General features: G+C 28.0%; 3 protein-coding genes across 3 annotated transcripts; all 3 read left to right on the top strand.

The window, feature by feature from the left end:
* The first annotated feature begins 1280 nt into the window (after window positions 1-1280).
* Window positions 1281-2231, top strand: LOC127081693 (uncharacterized). Its single transcript, XM_051021920.1, has one exon. It carries the CDS (start codon window positions 1281-1283, stop codon window positions 2229-2231), a length of 951 nt encoding a protein of 316 aa, XP_050877877.1.
* A 2394-nt stretch (window positions 2232-4625) lies between these two features.
* Window positions 4626-5576, top strand: LOC127081692 (uncharacterized). Its single transcript, XM_051021919.1, has one exon. The coding sequence runs from the start codon at window positions 4626-4628 to the stop codon at window positions 5574-5576; it is 951 nt and encodes a 316-aa protein (XP_050877876.1).
* A 5734-nt stretch (window positions 5577-11310) lies between these two features.
* On the top strand, window positions 11311-12261 carry LOC127081691 (uncharacterized). The gene has a single exon (XM_051021918.1). It carries the CDS (start codon window positions 11311-11313, stop codon window positions 12259-12261), a length of 951 nt encoding a protein of 316 aa, XP_050877875.1.
* The last annotated feature ends 4308 nt before the right edge of the window (window positions 12262-16569 follow it).

Genomic DNA, 16569 nt, shown 5'->3' with positions numbered 1-16569 from the left:
GTTCTCTATACTCCCAAACAAATTAATGTTAAAGTAAAATAAAAGAAAAATGTTTTATCTTATGTTTTCCATGCAAGAAATGAACTCAAAATGAAAACTTATGAGATACGGAGATATAGGGAGATTGTTGTAATATATTATTATGTACAAACCCACTCATCTCCAAGAGCAAAGTAAAATAAAACATAACCCAAACTATATGTGAATGTGTTTTCGATCTTTGCCTTACTAGAAACTTGCATAATATCATTTTATAAACGAACTAACATGCATATCTTAAATGAAAATGTATTAATACAGTTAATATATAATAATTTTCTATAATAAGTCTTAAAATTTTCTACTACAAAACATAAAATGGTTATTAACTTGCTTGTCAATTTCAGAGATGTTACAACATAAAAGATCTACAATTTATTTGAATAATATATAGTCTTTACCTTAACAAATTTTCATATTAAAATTTAAATAATTATAAATAAAATAATATGTAATCATCGAAAATAGATCTATCAACATTAAGCAACTAAATAATATTTTTATTGCACTCTGAAGGAAAATAAATAGGACCAATATGCATTCTCTATTTAAACTATATCTATATTTATTTGGAAATCTTACAAATAAATAGAGAATATGAAAATGTTTAGAGCACACTTTGTAACAATACATCCACATGTTTTATCTCCTAAAGAAGAATTAAGTATATATTTCAATTTTATAATGTTTTTTAAATTATATTTTTTTACGTAAGGACAATGTCATGAATTTTAAATATAAAGTGTTTCCATCCAAGTTTAATTTTAATTTTTCAATTTCAATTTATTATTTTTAATTTAGTAACCAACAAGAAATCATAATCGACAAACAAACTTTATAAGTAGCCACTAACAAGCAAAACTGAAGCGGCTGCACTTACCCATAAGCAGTTTAACACCGCTAACACATGATAACAGAATTTTTTTTTCTAAAAGAGGGGAATCGGTTTTAAATCCAAATATAATTTCCTTAATTGAAATAAATAAATAAATAAATTTATTTGGCCTAAAATTGTTTCGAAACAAATATAAGGTATAACTTAAACAAATTAGCAAGTTTTTAATAATCTTCACACCTTTCGCATGTAACTACCTCCTTAAATATCCAAGCTAACCGTGTTCCATTGAACTAACAAAATACAATAAAAAATTGTTGTTTATATATAAATATCTCTCATTTAACAATCACTTTCAATAACAAAGTTACTTCACCACATTTCTCAATCTCTCTATTAAAACAAAATGCAGAAGACAAACTCAAATATAGAGATGTTAAGGGTGCAAGCACTATCAATCCTTTGTACACCTCACCCTTTCCTTGATTTTTCTTGCTTATCTCCTATTCAAGATAAAGTTGATCCATGTTGTGGCACAAATGACCAAATAAGTGACGATGCTTCTTTTGATTTTGATAACTTTGCTTTCATCCAAGATAATCTTGATCCATATTGTAGCACAAAAAAACACATTAACAATGACACTGTATTAGATTTTGATGTCTTTGCTCCCGCTCAAGATAACTCTCAATCGCATTGTAGCACAAATCAACAAATTCAAAAAAGCGACGAAGAAAATAATGAAGAACAAGAATTTAGTTTTGCATGCACCGATGTCAAAGGAATGCATATATTTGCCGATGACATATTTGAAAATGGAAAAATGAGAGCATTACTGCCTACTTTTGACCAATCGCTTCAATTATTCCCCACCATAAATAACAATGCTTCACATATTCGACATCCTCTAAAGAACATCTTTATTAAGAATTCTGTAAGTCCACAATCAATATCGAGTGGTATTTCTAAAGAAACTCAAAATGAGATATTGCAAAATATTACAATGAAGGCTTCAAGTGAGTGTTACGAGAAAAGCAACTCAACAGGATCATCAAATCTCTGGAGATTTAGACAAAATTTGGATCTTCGAAGTAACAGTGACCGTAAGGATTCTTTTGTTATATTGAATCCTTCAGAGTCAAAAACGTCAATAAAGCCCAATGTAGAAAACATCATTATTAAAAAGAGGAAAGGTGAAAAACCCAAAAATACATTAACGGCTTATGAGAAGCTTTATGTGACAAATAAAGCAAGAAAAGGGAGCAATAAACGAAGATCACTTTTGCCATACAAACACGGGCTATTCGGATTCTTTACCAACATGCATGAATTGAGTAGAAACCTGCACCCCTTTTGAGATCGAATTACCAACTTTTTTCATTGTTGAGGATTCATCTTATTTTGACAATGTAGATTAATTTATATGTACATAATCATTAGGTAGTTATCATTAGGATTTATTTTTCTCTTGATAAAAATCAAGTGCTTGTACTTCCCCTTATGACAATGAGGAGAGAATGATTAAATCTTTTATGATAGAATCCATATTCTCATATGTGTATTATTAAAGAGTAACCCTTGGTACACATATATTTTTCTCATTTCCAGTTATGATGGATCAAATCGTGAAACATGAGCATAAATTTTAATTTTTAATTTCATCTAACTCCCTCTGTACCCCATTAAAATGGAAAAAGTTCATTTTAAGAGTATATTTTGTATTTTCAATTAGAATAATCGTCAACTTCAATTTCCTACATGAAATGATATAATTAAATAGTTTATGTGGTGCCCATAACAAATATTCGACCTTACAACCTTATTACGAATCCCATTAAGTGACTTCCTCAAATGAGATCATTGTTTTAAACGAGTTTTTAACGCCTTTTTTCTATTATTATCTTGTTTCTTAACCGGAAAATTGAATAATATAGCCTCCAACAAAATAGATTTAGAACTCCTTATGAATTCTACATGTTCTTTTTACATTAGTTTTTTTTCTTCATGTCAATAGAGAAAGCACTGTGAAGAAAGTTTAAATAGGTACGTAAAGTGGTCGCTTAAATAATTAAATATAAATAAGACAAAACAAGCAATATTAATTTCTATCACGATTTGGATCTAGAAAATAAGTATCTTATAGTTTTCATGTTTATTACGTATCGAAGAAACATTTTTCTAAGGGACATTATATAACAATGCCACATGATAACTTTTTTCTTCTTCAATTAAAATGTGTACTTATTGTAAAATTATATTTGGAGGGTATTTAAATTTAAGACTCATAAAAACAAAATATATGGACTTATCTCTTAAGCTTCAAATAAAATAATATGGTAGATTATAAAGTTAGAGGTCAAAATAGGAAAATAAAGCAGGTAAAAATAACAAATATTTTATATAATAAACTTTCATACATAAATGAAAAGTCCTCTTCTCCCTTTCCCATTAAATGACTTCCTTTCCCCGTGTTCTCTATACTCCCAAACAAATTAATGTTAAAGTAAAATAAAAGAAAAATGTTTTATCTTATGTTTTCCATGCAAGAAATGAACTCAAAATGAAAACTTATGAGATACGGAGATATAGGGAGATTGTTGTAATATATTATTATGTACAAACCCACTCATCTCCAAGAGCAAAGTAAAATAAAACATAACCCAAACTATATGTGAATGTGTTTTCGATCTTTGCCTTACTAGAAACTTGCATAATATCATTTTATAAACGAACTAACATGCATATCTTAAATGAAAATGTATTAATACAGTTAATATATAATAATTTTCTATAATAAGTCTTAAAATTTTCTACTACAAAACATAAAATGGTTATTAACTTGCTTGTCAATTTCAGAGATGTTACAACATAAAAGATCTACAATTTATTTGAATAATATATAGTCTTTACCTTAACAAATTTTCATATTAAAATTTAAATAATTATAAATAAAATAATATGTAATCATCGAAAATAGATCTATCAACATTAAGCAACTAAATAATATTTTTATTGCACTCTGAAGGAAAATAAATAGGACCAATATGCATTCTCTATTTAAACTATATCTATATTTATTTGGAAATCTTACAAATAAATAGAGAATATGAAAATGTTTAGAGCACACTTTGTAACAATACATCCACATGTTTTATCTCCTAAAGAAGAATTAAGTATATATTTCAATTTTATAATGTTTTTTAAATTATATTTTTTTACGTAAGGACAATGTCATGAATTTTAAATATAAAGTGTTTCCATCCAAGTTTAATTTTAATTTTTCAATTTCAATTTATTATTTTTAATTTAGTAACCAACAAGAAAATCATAATCGACAAACAAACTTTATAAGTAGCCACTAACAAGCAAAACTGAAGCGGCTGCACTTACCCATAAGCAGTTTAACACCGCTAACACATGATAACAGAATTTTTTTTTCTAAAAGAGGGGAATCGGTTTTAAATCCAAATATAATTTCCTTAATTGAAATAAATAAATAAATAAATTTATTTGGCCTAAAATTGTTTCGAAACAAATATAAGGTATAACTTAAACAAATTAGCAAGTTTTTAATAATCTTCACACCTTTCGCATGTAACTACCTCCTTAAATATCCAAGCTAACCGTGTTCCATTGAACTAACAAAATACAATAAAAAATTGTTGTTTATATATAAATATCTCTCATTTAACAATCACTTTCAATAACAAAGTTACTTCACCACATTTCTCAATCTCTCTATTAAAACAAAATGCAGAAGACAAACTCAAATATAGAGATGTTAAGGGTGCAAGCACTATCAATCCTTTGTACACCTCACCCTTTCCTTGATTTTTCTTGCTTATCTCCTATTCAAGATAAAGTTGATCCATGTTGTGGCACAAATGACCAAATAGGTGACGATGCTTCTTTTGATTTTGATAACTTTGCTTTCATCCAAGATAATCTTGATCCATATTGTAGCACAAAAAAACACATTAACAATGACACTGTATTAGATTTTGATGTCTTTGCTCCCGCTCAAGATAACTCTCAATCGCATTGTAGCACAAATCAACAAATTCAAAAAAGCGACGAAGAAAATAATGAAGAACAAGAATTTAGTTTTGCATGCACCGATGTCAAAGGAATGCATATATTTGCCGATGACATATTTGAAAATGGAAAAATGAGAGCATTACTGCCTACTTTTGACCAATCGCTTCAATTATTCCCCACCATAAATAACAATGCTTCACATATTCGACATCCTCTAAAGAACATCTTTATTAAGAATTCTGTAAGTCCACAATCAATATCGAGTGGTATTTCTAAAGAAACTCAAAATGAGATATTGCAAAATATTACAATGAAGGCTTCAAGTGAGTGTTACGAGAAAAGCAACTCAACAGGATCATCAAATCTCTGGAGATTTAGACAAAATTTGGATCTTCGAAGTAACAGTGACCGTAAGGATTCTTTTGTTATATTGAATCCTTCAGAGTCAAAAACGTCAATAAAGCCCAATGTAGAAAACATCATTATTAAAAAGAGGAAAGGTGAAAAACCCAAAAATACATTAACGGCTTATGAGAAGCTTTATGTGACAAATAAAGCAAGAAAAGGGAGCAATAAACGAAGATCACTTTTGCCATACAAACACGGGCTATTCGGATTCTTTACCAACATGCATGAATTGAGTAGAAACCTGCACCCCTTTTGAGATCGAATTACCAACTTTTTTCATTGTTGAGGATTCATCTTATTTTGACAATGTAGATTAATTTATATGTACATAATCATTAGGTAGTTATCATTAGGATTTATTTTTCTCTTGATAAAAATCAAGTGCTTGTACTTCCCCTTATGACAATGAGGAGAGAATGATTAAATCTTTTATGATAGAATCCATATTCTCATATGTGTATTATTAAAGAGTAACCCTTGGTACACATATATTTTTCTCATTTCCAGTTATGATGGATCAAATCGTGAAACATGAGCATAAATTTTAATTTTTAATTTCATCTAACTCCCTCTGTACCCCATTAAAATGGAAAAAGTTCATTTTAAGAGTATATTTTGTATTTTCAATTAGAATAATCGTCAACTTCAATTTCCTACATGAAATGATATAATTAAATAGTTTATGTGGTGCCCATAACAAATATTCGACCTTACAACCTTATTACGAATCCCATTAAGTGACTTCCTCAAATGAGATCATTGTTTTAAACGAGTTTTTAACGCCTTTTTTCTATTATTATCTTGTTTCTTAACCGGAAAATTGAATAATATAGCCTCCAACAAAATAGATTTAGAACTCCTTATGAATTCTACATGTTCTTTTTACATTAGTTTTTTTTCTTCATGTCAATAGAGAAAGCACTGTGAAGAAAGTTTAAATAGGTACGTAAAGTGGTCGCTTAAATAATTAAATATAAATAAGACAAAACAAGCAATATTAATTTCTATCACGATTTGGATCTAGAAAATAAGTATCTTATAGTTTTCATGTTTATTACGTATCGAAGAAACATTTTTCTAAGGGACATTATATAACAATGCCACATGATAACTTTTTTCTTCTTCAATTAAAATGTGTACTTATTGTAAAATTATATTTGGAGGGTATTTAAATTTAAGACTCATAAAAACAAAATATATGGACTTATCTCTTAAGCTTCAAATAAAATAATATGGTAGATTATAAAGTTAGAGGTCAAAATAGGAAAATAAAGCAGGTAAAAATAACAAATATTTTATATAATAAACTTTCATACATAAATGAAAAGTCCTCTTCTCCCTTTCCCATTAAATGACTTCCTTTCCCCGTGTTCTCTATACTCCCAAACAAATTAATGTTAAAGTAAAATAAAAGAAAAATGTTTTATCTTATGTTTTCCATGCAAGAAATGAACTCAAAATGAAAACTTATGAGATACGGAGATATAGGGAGATTGTTGTAATATATTATTATGTACAAACCCACTCATCTCCAAGAGCAAAGTAAAATAAAACATAACCCAAACTATATGTGAATGTGTTTTCGATCTTTGCCTTACTAGAAACTTGCATAATATCATTTTATAAACGAACTAACATGCATATCTTAAATGAAAATGTATTAATACAGTTAATATATAATAATTTTCTATAATAAGTCTTAAAATTTTCTACTACAAAACATAAAATGGTTATTAACTTGCTTGTCAAATTCAGAGATGTTACAACATAAAATATCTACAATTTATTTGAATAATATATAGTCTTTACCTTAACAATTTTTCATATTAAAATTTAAATAATTATAAATAAAATAATATGTAATCATCGAAAATAGATCTATCAACATTAAGCAACTAAATAATTTTTTATTGCACTCTGAAGGAAAATAAATAGGACCAATATGCATTCTCTATTTAAACTATATCTATATTTATTTGGAAATTTTACAAATAAATAGAGAATATGAAAATGTTTAGAGCACACTTTGTAACAATACATCCACATGTTTTATCTCCTAAAGAAGAATTAAGTATATATTTCAATTTTATAATGTTTTTTAAATTATATTTTTTTACGTAAGGACAATGTCATGAATTTTAAATATAAAGTGTTTCCATCCAAGTTTAATTTTAATTTTTCAATTTCATTTTATTATTTTTAATTTAGTAACCAACAAGAAAATCATAATCGACAAACAAACTTTATAAGTAGCCACTAACAAGCAAAACTGAAGCGGCTGCACTTACCCATAAGCAGTTTAACACCGCTAACACATGATAACAGAAAAATAATTTTCTAAAAGAGGGGAATCGGTTTTAAATCCAAATATAATTTCCTTAATTGAAAAAATAAAAAATAAATTTATTTGGCCTAAAATTGTTTCGAAACAAATATAAGGTATAACTTAAACAAATTAGCAAGTTTTTAATAATCTTCACACCTTCCGCATGTAACTACCTCCTTAAATATCCAAGCTAACCGTGTTCCATTGAACTAACAAAATACAATAAAAATTTGGTGTTTATATATAAATATCTCTCATTTAACAATCACTTTCAATAACAAAGTTACTTCACCACATTTCTCAATCTCTCTATTAAAACAAAATGCAGAAACAAACTCAAATATAGAGATGTTAAGGGTGCAAGCACTATCAATCCTTTGTACACCTCACCCTTTCCTTGATTTTTCTTGCTTATCTCCTATTCAAGATAAAGTTGATCCATGTTGTGGCACAAATGACCAAATAAGTGACGATGCTTCTTTTGATTTTGATAACTTTGCTTTCATCCAAGATAATCTTGATCCATATTGTAGCACAAAAAAACACATAAACAACGACACTGTATTAGATTTTGATGTCTTTGCTCCCGCTCAAGATAACTCTCAATCGCATTGTAGCACAAATCAACAAATTCAAAAAAGCGACGAAGAAAATAATGAAGAACAAGAATTTAGTTTTGCATGCACCGATGTCAAAGGAATGCATATATTTGCCGATGACATATTTGAAAATGGAAAAATGAGAGCATTACTGCCTACTTTTGACCAATCGCTTCAATTATTCCCCACCATAAATAACAATGCTTCACATATTCGACATCCTCTAAAGAACATCTTTATTAAGAATTCTTTAAGTCCACAATCAATATCGAGTGGTATTTCTAAAGAAACTCAAAATGAGATATTGCAAAATATTACAATGAAGGCTTCAAGTGAGTGTTACGAGAAAAGCAACTCAACAGGATCATCAAATCTCTGGAGATTTAGACAAAATTTGGATCTTCGAAGTAACAGTGACCATAAGGATTCTTTTGTTATATTGAATCCTTCAGAGTCAAAAACGTCAATAAAGCCCAATGTAGAAAACATCATTATTAAAAAGAGGAAAGGTGAAAAACCCAAAATACATTAACGGCTTATGAGAAGCTTTATGTGACAAATAAAGCAAGAAAAGGGAGCAATAAACGAAGATCACTTTTGCCATACAAACACGGGCTATTCGGATTCTTTACCAACATGCATGAATTGAGTAGAAACCTGCACCCCTTTTGAGATCGAATTACCAACTTTTTTCATTGTTGAGGATTCATCTTATTTTGACAATGTAGATTAATTTATATGTACATAATCATTAGGTAGTTATCATTAGGATTTATTTTTCTCTTGATAAAAATCAAGTGCTTGTACTTCCCCTTATGACAATGAGGAGAGAATGATTAAATCTTTTATGATAGAATCCATATTCTCATATGTGTATTATTAAAGAGTAACCCTTGGTACACATATATTTTTCTCATTTCCAGTTATGATGGATCAAATCGTGAAACATGAGCATAAATTTTAATTTTTAATTTCATCTAACTCCCTCTGTACCCCATTAAAATGGAAAAAGTTCATTTTAAGAGTATATTTTGTATTTTCAATTAGAATAATCGTCAACTTCAATTTCCTACATGAAATGATATAATTAAATAGTTTATGTGGTGCCCATAACAAATATTCGACCTTACAACCTTATTACGAATCCCATTAAGTGACTTCCTCAAATGAGATCATTGTTTTAAACGAGTTTTTAACGCCTTTTTTCTATTATTATCTTGTTTCTTAACCGGAAAATTGAATAATATAGCCTCCAACAAAATAGATTTAGAACTCCTTATGAATTCTACATGTTCTTTTTACATTAGTTTTTTTTCTTCATGTCAATAGAGAAAGCACTGTGAAGAAAGTTTAAATAGGTACGTAAAGTGGTCGCTTAAATAATTAAATATAAATAAGACAAAACAAGCAATATTAATTTCTATCACGATTTGGATCTAGAAAATAAGTATCTTATAGTTTTCATGTTTATTACGTATCGAAGAAACATTTTTCTAAGGGACATTATATAACAATGCCACATGATAACTTTTTTCTTCTTCAATTAAAATGTGTACTTATTGTAAAATTATATTTGGAGGGTATTTAAATTTAAGACTCATAAAAACAAAATATATGGACTTATCTCTTAAGCTTCAAATAAAATAATATGGTAGATTATAAAGTTAGAGGTCAAAATAGGAAAATAAAGCAGGTAAAAATAACAAATATTTTATATAATAAACTTTCATACATAAATGAAAAGTCCTCTTCTCCCTTTCCCATTAAATGACTTCCTTTCCCCGTGTTCTCTATACTCCCAAACAAATTAATGTTAAAGTAAAATAAAAGAAAAATGTTTTATCTTATGTTTTCCATGCAAGAAATGAACTCAAAATGAAAACTTATGAGATACGGAGATATAGGGAGATTGTTGTAATATATTATTATGTACAAACCCACTCATCTCCAAGAGCAAAGTAAAATAAAACATAACCCAAACTATATGTGAATGTGTTTTCGATCTTTGCCTTACTAGAAACTTGCATAATATCATTTTATAAACGAACTAACATGCATATCTTAAATGAAAATGTATTAATACAGTTAATATATAATAATTTTCTATAATAAGTCTTAAAATTTTCTACTACAAAACATAAAATGGTTATTAACTTGCTTGTCAATTTCAGAGATGTTACAACATAAAAGATCTACAATTTATTTGAATAATATATAGTCTTTACCTTAACAAATTTTCATATTAAAATTTAAATAATTATAAATAAAATAATATGTAATCATCGAAAATAGATCTATCAACATTAAGCAACTAAATAATATTTTTATTGCACTCTGAAGGAAAATAAATAGGACCAATATGCATTCTCTATTTAAACTATATCTATATTTATTTGGAAATCTTACAAATAAATAGAGAATATGAAAATGTTTAGAGCACACTTTGTAACAATACATCCACATGTTTTATCTCCTAAAGAAGAATTAAGTATATATTTCAATTTTATAATGTTTTTTAAATTATATTTTTTTACGTAAGGACAATGTCATGAATTTTAAATATAAAGTGTTTCCATCCAAGTTTAATTTTAATTTTTCAATTTCAATTTATTATTTTTAATTTAGTAACCAACAAGAAAATCATAATCGACAAACAAACTTTATAAGTAGCCACTAACAAGCAAAACTGAAGCGGCTGCACTTACCCATAAGCAGTTTAACACCGCTAACACATGATAACAGAAAAATAATTTTCTAAAAGAGGGGAATCGGTTTTAAATCCAAATATAATTTCCTTAATTGAAAAAATAATAAATAAATTTATTTGGCCTAAAATTGTTTCGAAACAAATATAAGGTATAACTTAAACAAATTAGCAAGTTTTTAATAATCTTCACACCTTTCGCATGTAACTACCTCCTTAAATATCCAAGCTAACCGTGTTCCATTGAACTAACAAAATACAATAAAAAATTGTTGTTTATATATAAATATCTCTCATTTAACAATCACTTTCAATAACAAAGTTACTTCACCACATTTCTCAATCTCTCTATTAAAACAAAATGCAGAAGACAAACTCAAATATAGAGATGTTAAGGGTGCAAGCACTATCAATCCTTTGTACACCTCACCCTTTCCTTGATTTTTCTTGCTTATCTCCTATTCAAGATAAAGTTGATCCATGTTGTGGCACAAATGACCAAATAGGTGACGATGCTTCTTTTGATTTTGATAACTTTGCTTTCATCCAAGATAATCTTGATCCATATTGTAGCACAAAAAAACACATTAACAATGACACTGTATTAGATTTTGATGTCTTTGCTCCCGCTCAAGATAACTCTCAATCGCATTGTAGCACAAATCAACAAATTCAAAAAAGCGACGAAGAAAATAATGAAGAACAAGAATTTAGTTTTGCATGCACCGATGTCAAAGGAATGCATATATTTGCCGATGACATATTTGAAAATGGAAAAATGAGAGCATTACTGCCTACTTTTGACCAATCGCTTCAATTATTCCCCACCATAAATAACAATGCTTCACATATTCGACATCCTCTAAAGAACATCTTTATTAAGAATTCTGTAAGTCCACAATCAATATCGAGTGGTATTTCTAAAGAAACTCAAAATGAGATATTGCAAAATATTACAATGAAGGCTTCAAGTGAGTGTTACGAGAAAAGCAACTCAACAGGATCATCAAATCTCTGGAGATTTAGACAAAATTTGGATCTTCGAAGTAACAGTGACCGTAAGGATTCTTTTGTTATATTGAATCCTTCAGAGTCAAAAACGTCAATAAAGCCCAATGTAGAAAACATCATTATTAAAAAGAGGAAAGGTGAAAAACCCAAAAATACATTAACGGCTTATGAGAAGCTTTATGTGACAAATAAAGCAAGAAAAGGGAGCAATAAACGAAGATCACTTTTGCCATACAAACACGGGCTATTCGGATTCTTTACCAACATGCATGAATTGAGTAGAAACCTGCACCCCTTTTGAGATCGAATTACCAACTTTTTTCATTGTTGAGGATTCATCTTATTTTGACAATGTAGATTAATTTATATGTACATAATCATTAGGTAGTTATCATTAGGATTTATTTTTCTCTTGATAAAAATCAAGTGCTTGTACTTCCCCTTATGACAATGAGGAGAGAATGATTAAATCTTTTATGATAGAATCCATATTCTCATATGTGTATTATTAAAGAGTAACCCTTGGTACACATATATTTTTCTCATTTCCAGTTATGATGGATCAAATCGTGAAACATGAGCATAAATTTTAATTTTTAATTTCATCTAACTCCCTCTGTACCCCATTAAAATGGAAAAAGTTCATTTTAAGAGTATATTTTGTATTTTCAATTAGAATAATCGTCAACTTCAATTTCCTACATGAAATGATATAATTAAATAGTTTATGTGGTGCCCATAACAAATATTCGACCTTACAACCTTATTACGAATCCCATTAAGTGACTTCCTCAAATGAGATCATTGTTTTAAACGAGTTTTTAACGCCTTTTTTCTATTATTATCTTGTTTCTTAACCGGAAAATTGAATAATATAGCCTCCAACAAAATAGATTTAGAACTCCTTATGAATCTACATGTTCTTTTTACATTAGTTTTTTTTCTTCATGTCAATAGAGAAAGCACTGTGAAGAAAGTTTAAATAGGTACGTAAAGTGGTCGCTTAAATAATTAAATATAAATAAGACAAAACAAGCAATATTAATTTCTATCACGATTTGGATCTAGAAAATAAGTATCTTATAGTTTTCATGTTTATTACGTATCGAAGAAACATTTTTCTAAGGGACATTATATAACAATGCCACATGATAACTTTTTTCTTCTTCAATTAAAATGTGTACTTATTGTAAAATTATATTTGGAGGGTATTTAAATTTAAGACTCATAAAAACAAAATATATGGACTTATCTCTTAAGCTTCAAATAAAATAATATGGTAGATTATAAAGTTAGAGGTCAAAATAGGAAAATAAAGCAGGTAAAAATAACAAATATTTTATATAATAAACTTTCATACATAAATGAAAAGTCCTCTTCTCCCTTTCCCATTAAATGACTTCCTTTCCCCGTGTTCTCTATACTCCCAAACAAATTAATGTTAAAGTAAAATAAAAGAAAAATGTTTTATCTTATGTTTTCCATGCAAGAAATGAACTCAAAATGAAAACTTATGAGATACGGAGATATAGGGAGATTGTTGTAATATATTATTATGTACAAACCCACTCATCTCCAAGAGCAAAGTAAAATAAAACATAACCCAAACTATATGTGAATGTGTTTTCGATCTTTGCCTTACTAGAAACTTGCATAATATCATTTTATAAACGAACTAACATGCATATCTTAAATGAAAATGTATTAATACAGTTAATATATAATAATTTTCTATAATAAGTCTTAAAATTTTCTACTAAAAACATAAAATGGTTATTAACTTGCTTGTCAATTTCAGAGATGTTACAACATAAAAGATCTACAATTTATTTGAATAATATATAGTCTTTACCTTAACAAATTTTCATATTAAAATTTAAATAATTATAAATAAAATAATATGTAATCATCGAAAATAGATCTATCAACATTAAGCAACTAAATAATATTTTTATTGCACTCTGAAGGAAAATAAATAGGACCAATATGCATTCTCTATTTAAACTATATCTATATTTATTTGGAAATCTTACAAATAAATAGAGAATATGAAAATGTTTAGAGCACACTTTGTAACAATACATCCACATGTTTTATCTCCTAAAGAAGAATTAAGTATATATTTCAATTTTATAATGTTTTTTAAATTATATTTTTTTACGTAAGGACAATGTCATGAATTTTAAATATAAAGTGTTTCCATCCAAGTTTAATTTTAATTTTTCAATTTCAATTTATTATTTTTAATTTAGTAACCAACAAGAAAATCATAATCGACAAACAAACTTTATAAGTAGCCACTAACAAGCAAAACTGAAGCGGCTGCACTTACCCATAAGCAGTTTAACACCGCTAACACATGATAACAGAAAAATAATTTTCTAAAAGAGGGGAATCGGTTTTAAATCCAAATATAATTTCCTTAATTGAAATAAATAAATAAATAAATTTATTTGGCCTAAAATTGTTTCGAAACAAATATAAGGTATAACTTAAACAAATTAGCAAGTTTTTAATAATCTTCACACCTTTCGCATGTAACTACCTCCTTAAATATCCAAGCTAACCGTGTTCCATTGAACTAACAAAATACAATAAAAATTGTTGTTTATATATAAATATCTCTCATTTAACAATCACTTTCAATAACAAAGTTACTTCACCACATTTCTCAATCTCTCTATTAAAACAAAATGCAGAAGACAAACTCAAATATAGAGATGTTAAGGGTGCAAGCACTATCAATCCTTTGTACACCTCACCCTTTCCTTGATTTTTCTTGCTTATCTCCTATTCAAGATAAAGTTGATCCATGTTGTGGCACAAATGACCAAATAGTGACGATGCTTCTTTTGATTTTGATAACTTTGCTTTCATCCAAGATAATCTTGATCCATATTGTAGCACAAAAAAACACATTAACAATGACACTGTATTAGATTTTGATGTCTTTGCTCCCGCTCAAGATAACTCTCAATCGCATTGTAGCACAAATCAACAAATTCAAAAAAGCGACGAAGAAAATAATGAAGAACAAGAATTTAGTTTTGCATGCACCGATGTCAAAGGAATGCATATATTTGCCGATGACATATTTGAAAATGGAAAAATGAGAGCATTACTGCCTACTTTTGACCAATCGCTTCAATTATTCCCCACCATAAATAACAATGCTTCACATATTCGACATCCTCTAAAGAACATCTTTATTAAGAATTCTGTAAGTCCACAATCAATATCGAGTGGTATTTCTAAAGAAACTCAAAATGAGATATTGCAAAATATTACAATGAAGGCTTCAAGTGAGTGTTACGAGAAAAGCAACTCAACAGGATCATCAAATCTCTGGAGATTTAGACAAAATTTGGATCTTCGAAGTAACAGTGACCGTAAGGATTCTTTTGTTATATTGAATCCTTCAGAGTCAAAAACGTCAATAAAGCCCAATGTAGAAAACATCATTATTAAAAAGAGGAAAGGTGAAAAACCCAAAAATACATTAACGACTTATGAGAAGCTTTATGTGACAATAAAGCAAGAAAAGGGAGCAATAAACGAAGATCACTTTTGCCATACAAACACGGGCTATTCGGATTCTTTACCAACATGCATGAATTGATAGAAACCTGCACCCCTTTTGAGATCGATTACCAACTTTTTTCATTGTTGAGGATTCATCTTATTTTGACAATGTAGATTATTTATATGTACATAATCATTAGGTAGTTATCATTAGGATTTATTTTTCTCTTGATAAAATCAAGTGCTTGTACTTCCCCTTATGACAATGAGGAGAGAATGATTAAATCTTTTATGATAGAATCCATATTCTCATATGTGTATTATTAAAGAGTAACCCTTGGTACACATATATTTTTTCTCATTTCCAGTTATGATGGATCAAATCGTGAAACATGAGCATAAATTTTAATTTTTAATTTCATCTAACTCCCTCTGTACCCCATTAACAATGGAAAAAGTTCATTTAAGAGTATATTTTGTATTTTCATTTGAATAATCGTCAACTTCAATTTCCTACATGAAATGATATAATTAAATAGTTTTATGTGGTGCCCATAACAAATATTCGACCTTACAACCTTATTACGAATCCCATTAAGTGACTTCCTCAAATGAGATCATTGTTTTAAACGAGTTTTTAACCCTTTTTTTCTCCTATTTATCTTGTTTCTTAACCGGAAAATTGAATATATATAGCCTCCAACAAAATAGATTTAGAACTCCTTATGAATTCTACATGTTCTTTTTACATTAGTTTTTTTTCTTCATGTCAATAGAGAAAGCACTGTGAAAAAGTTTAAATAGGTACGTAAAGTGGTCGCTTAAATAATTAAATATAAATAGACAAAACAAGCAATATTAATTTCTATCACGATTTGGATCTAGAAAATAAGTATCTTATAGTTTTCTGTTTATTACGTATCGAAGAACATTTTTTCTAAGGGACATTATATAACAATGCCACATGATAACTTTTTTCTTCTTCAATTAAAATGTGTACTTATTGTAAAAATATATTTGGAGGGTATTTAAATTTAAGAACTCATAAAAACAAAATATATGGACTTATCTCTTAAGCTTCAATAAA

This window comes from Lathyrus oleraceus, chromosome 5 (assembly GCF_024323335.1).
Source record: "Lathyrus oleraceus cultivar Zhongwan6 chromosome 5, CAAS_Psat_ZW6_1.0, whole genome shotgun sequence".
Classification (NCBI taxonomy): Eukaryota; Viridiplantae; Streptophyta; class Magnoliopsida; order Fabales; family Fabaceae; genus Lathyrus; species Lathyrus oleraceus.
This window is presented reverse-complemented; position numbering and strand designations above follow the sequence as displayed.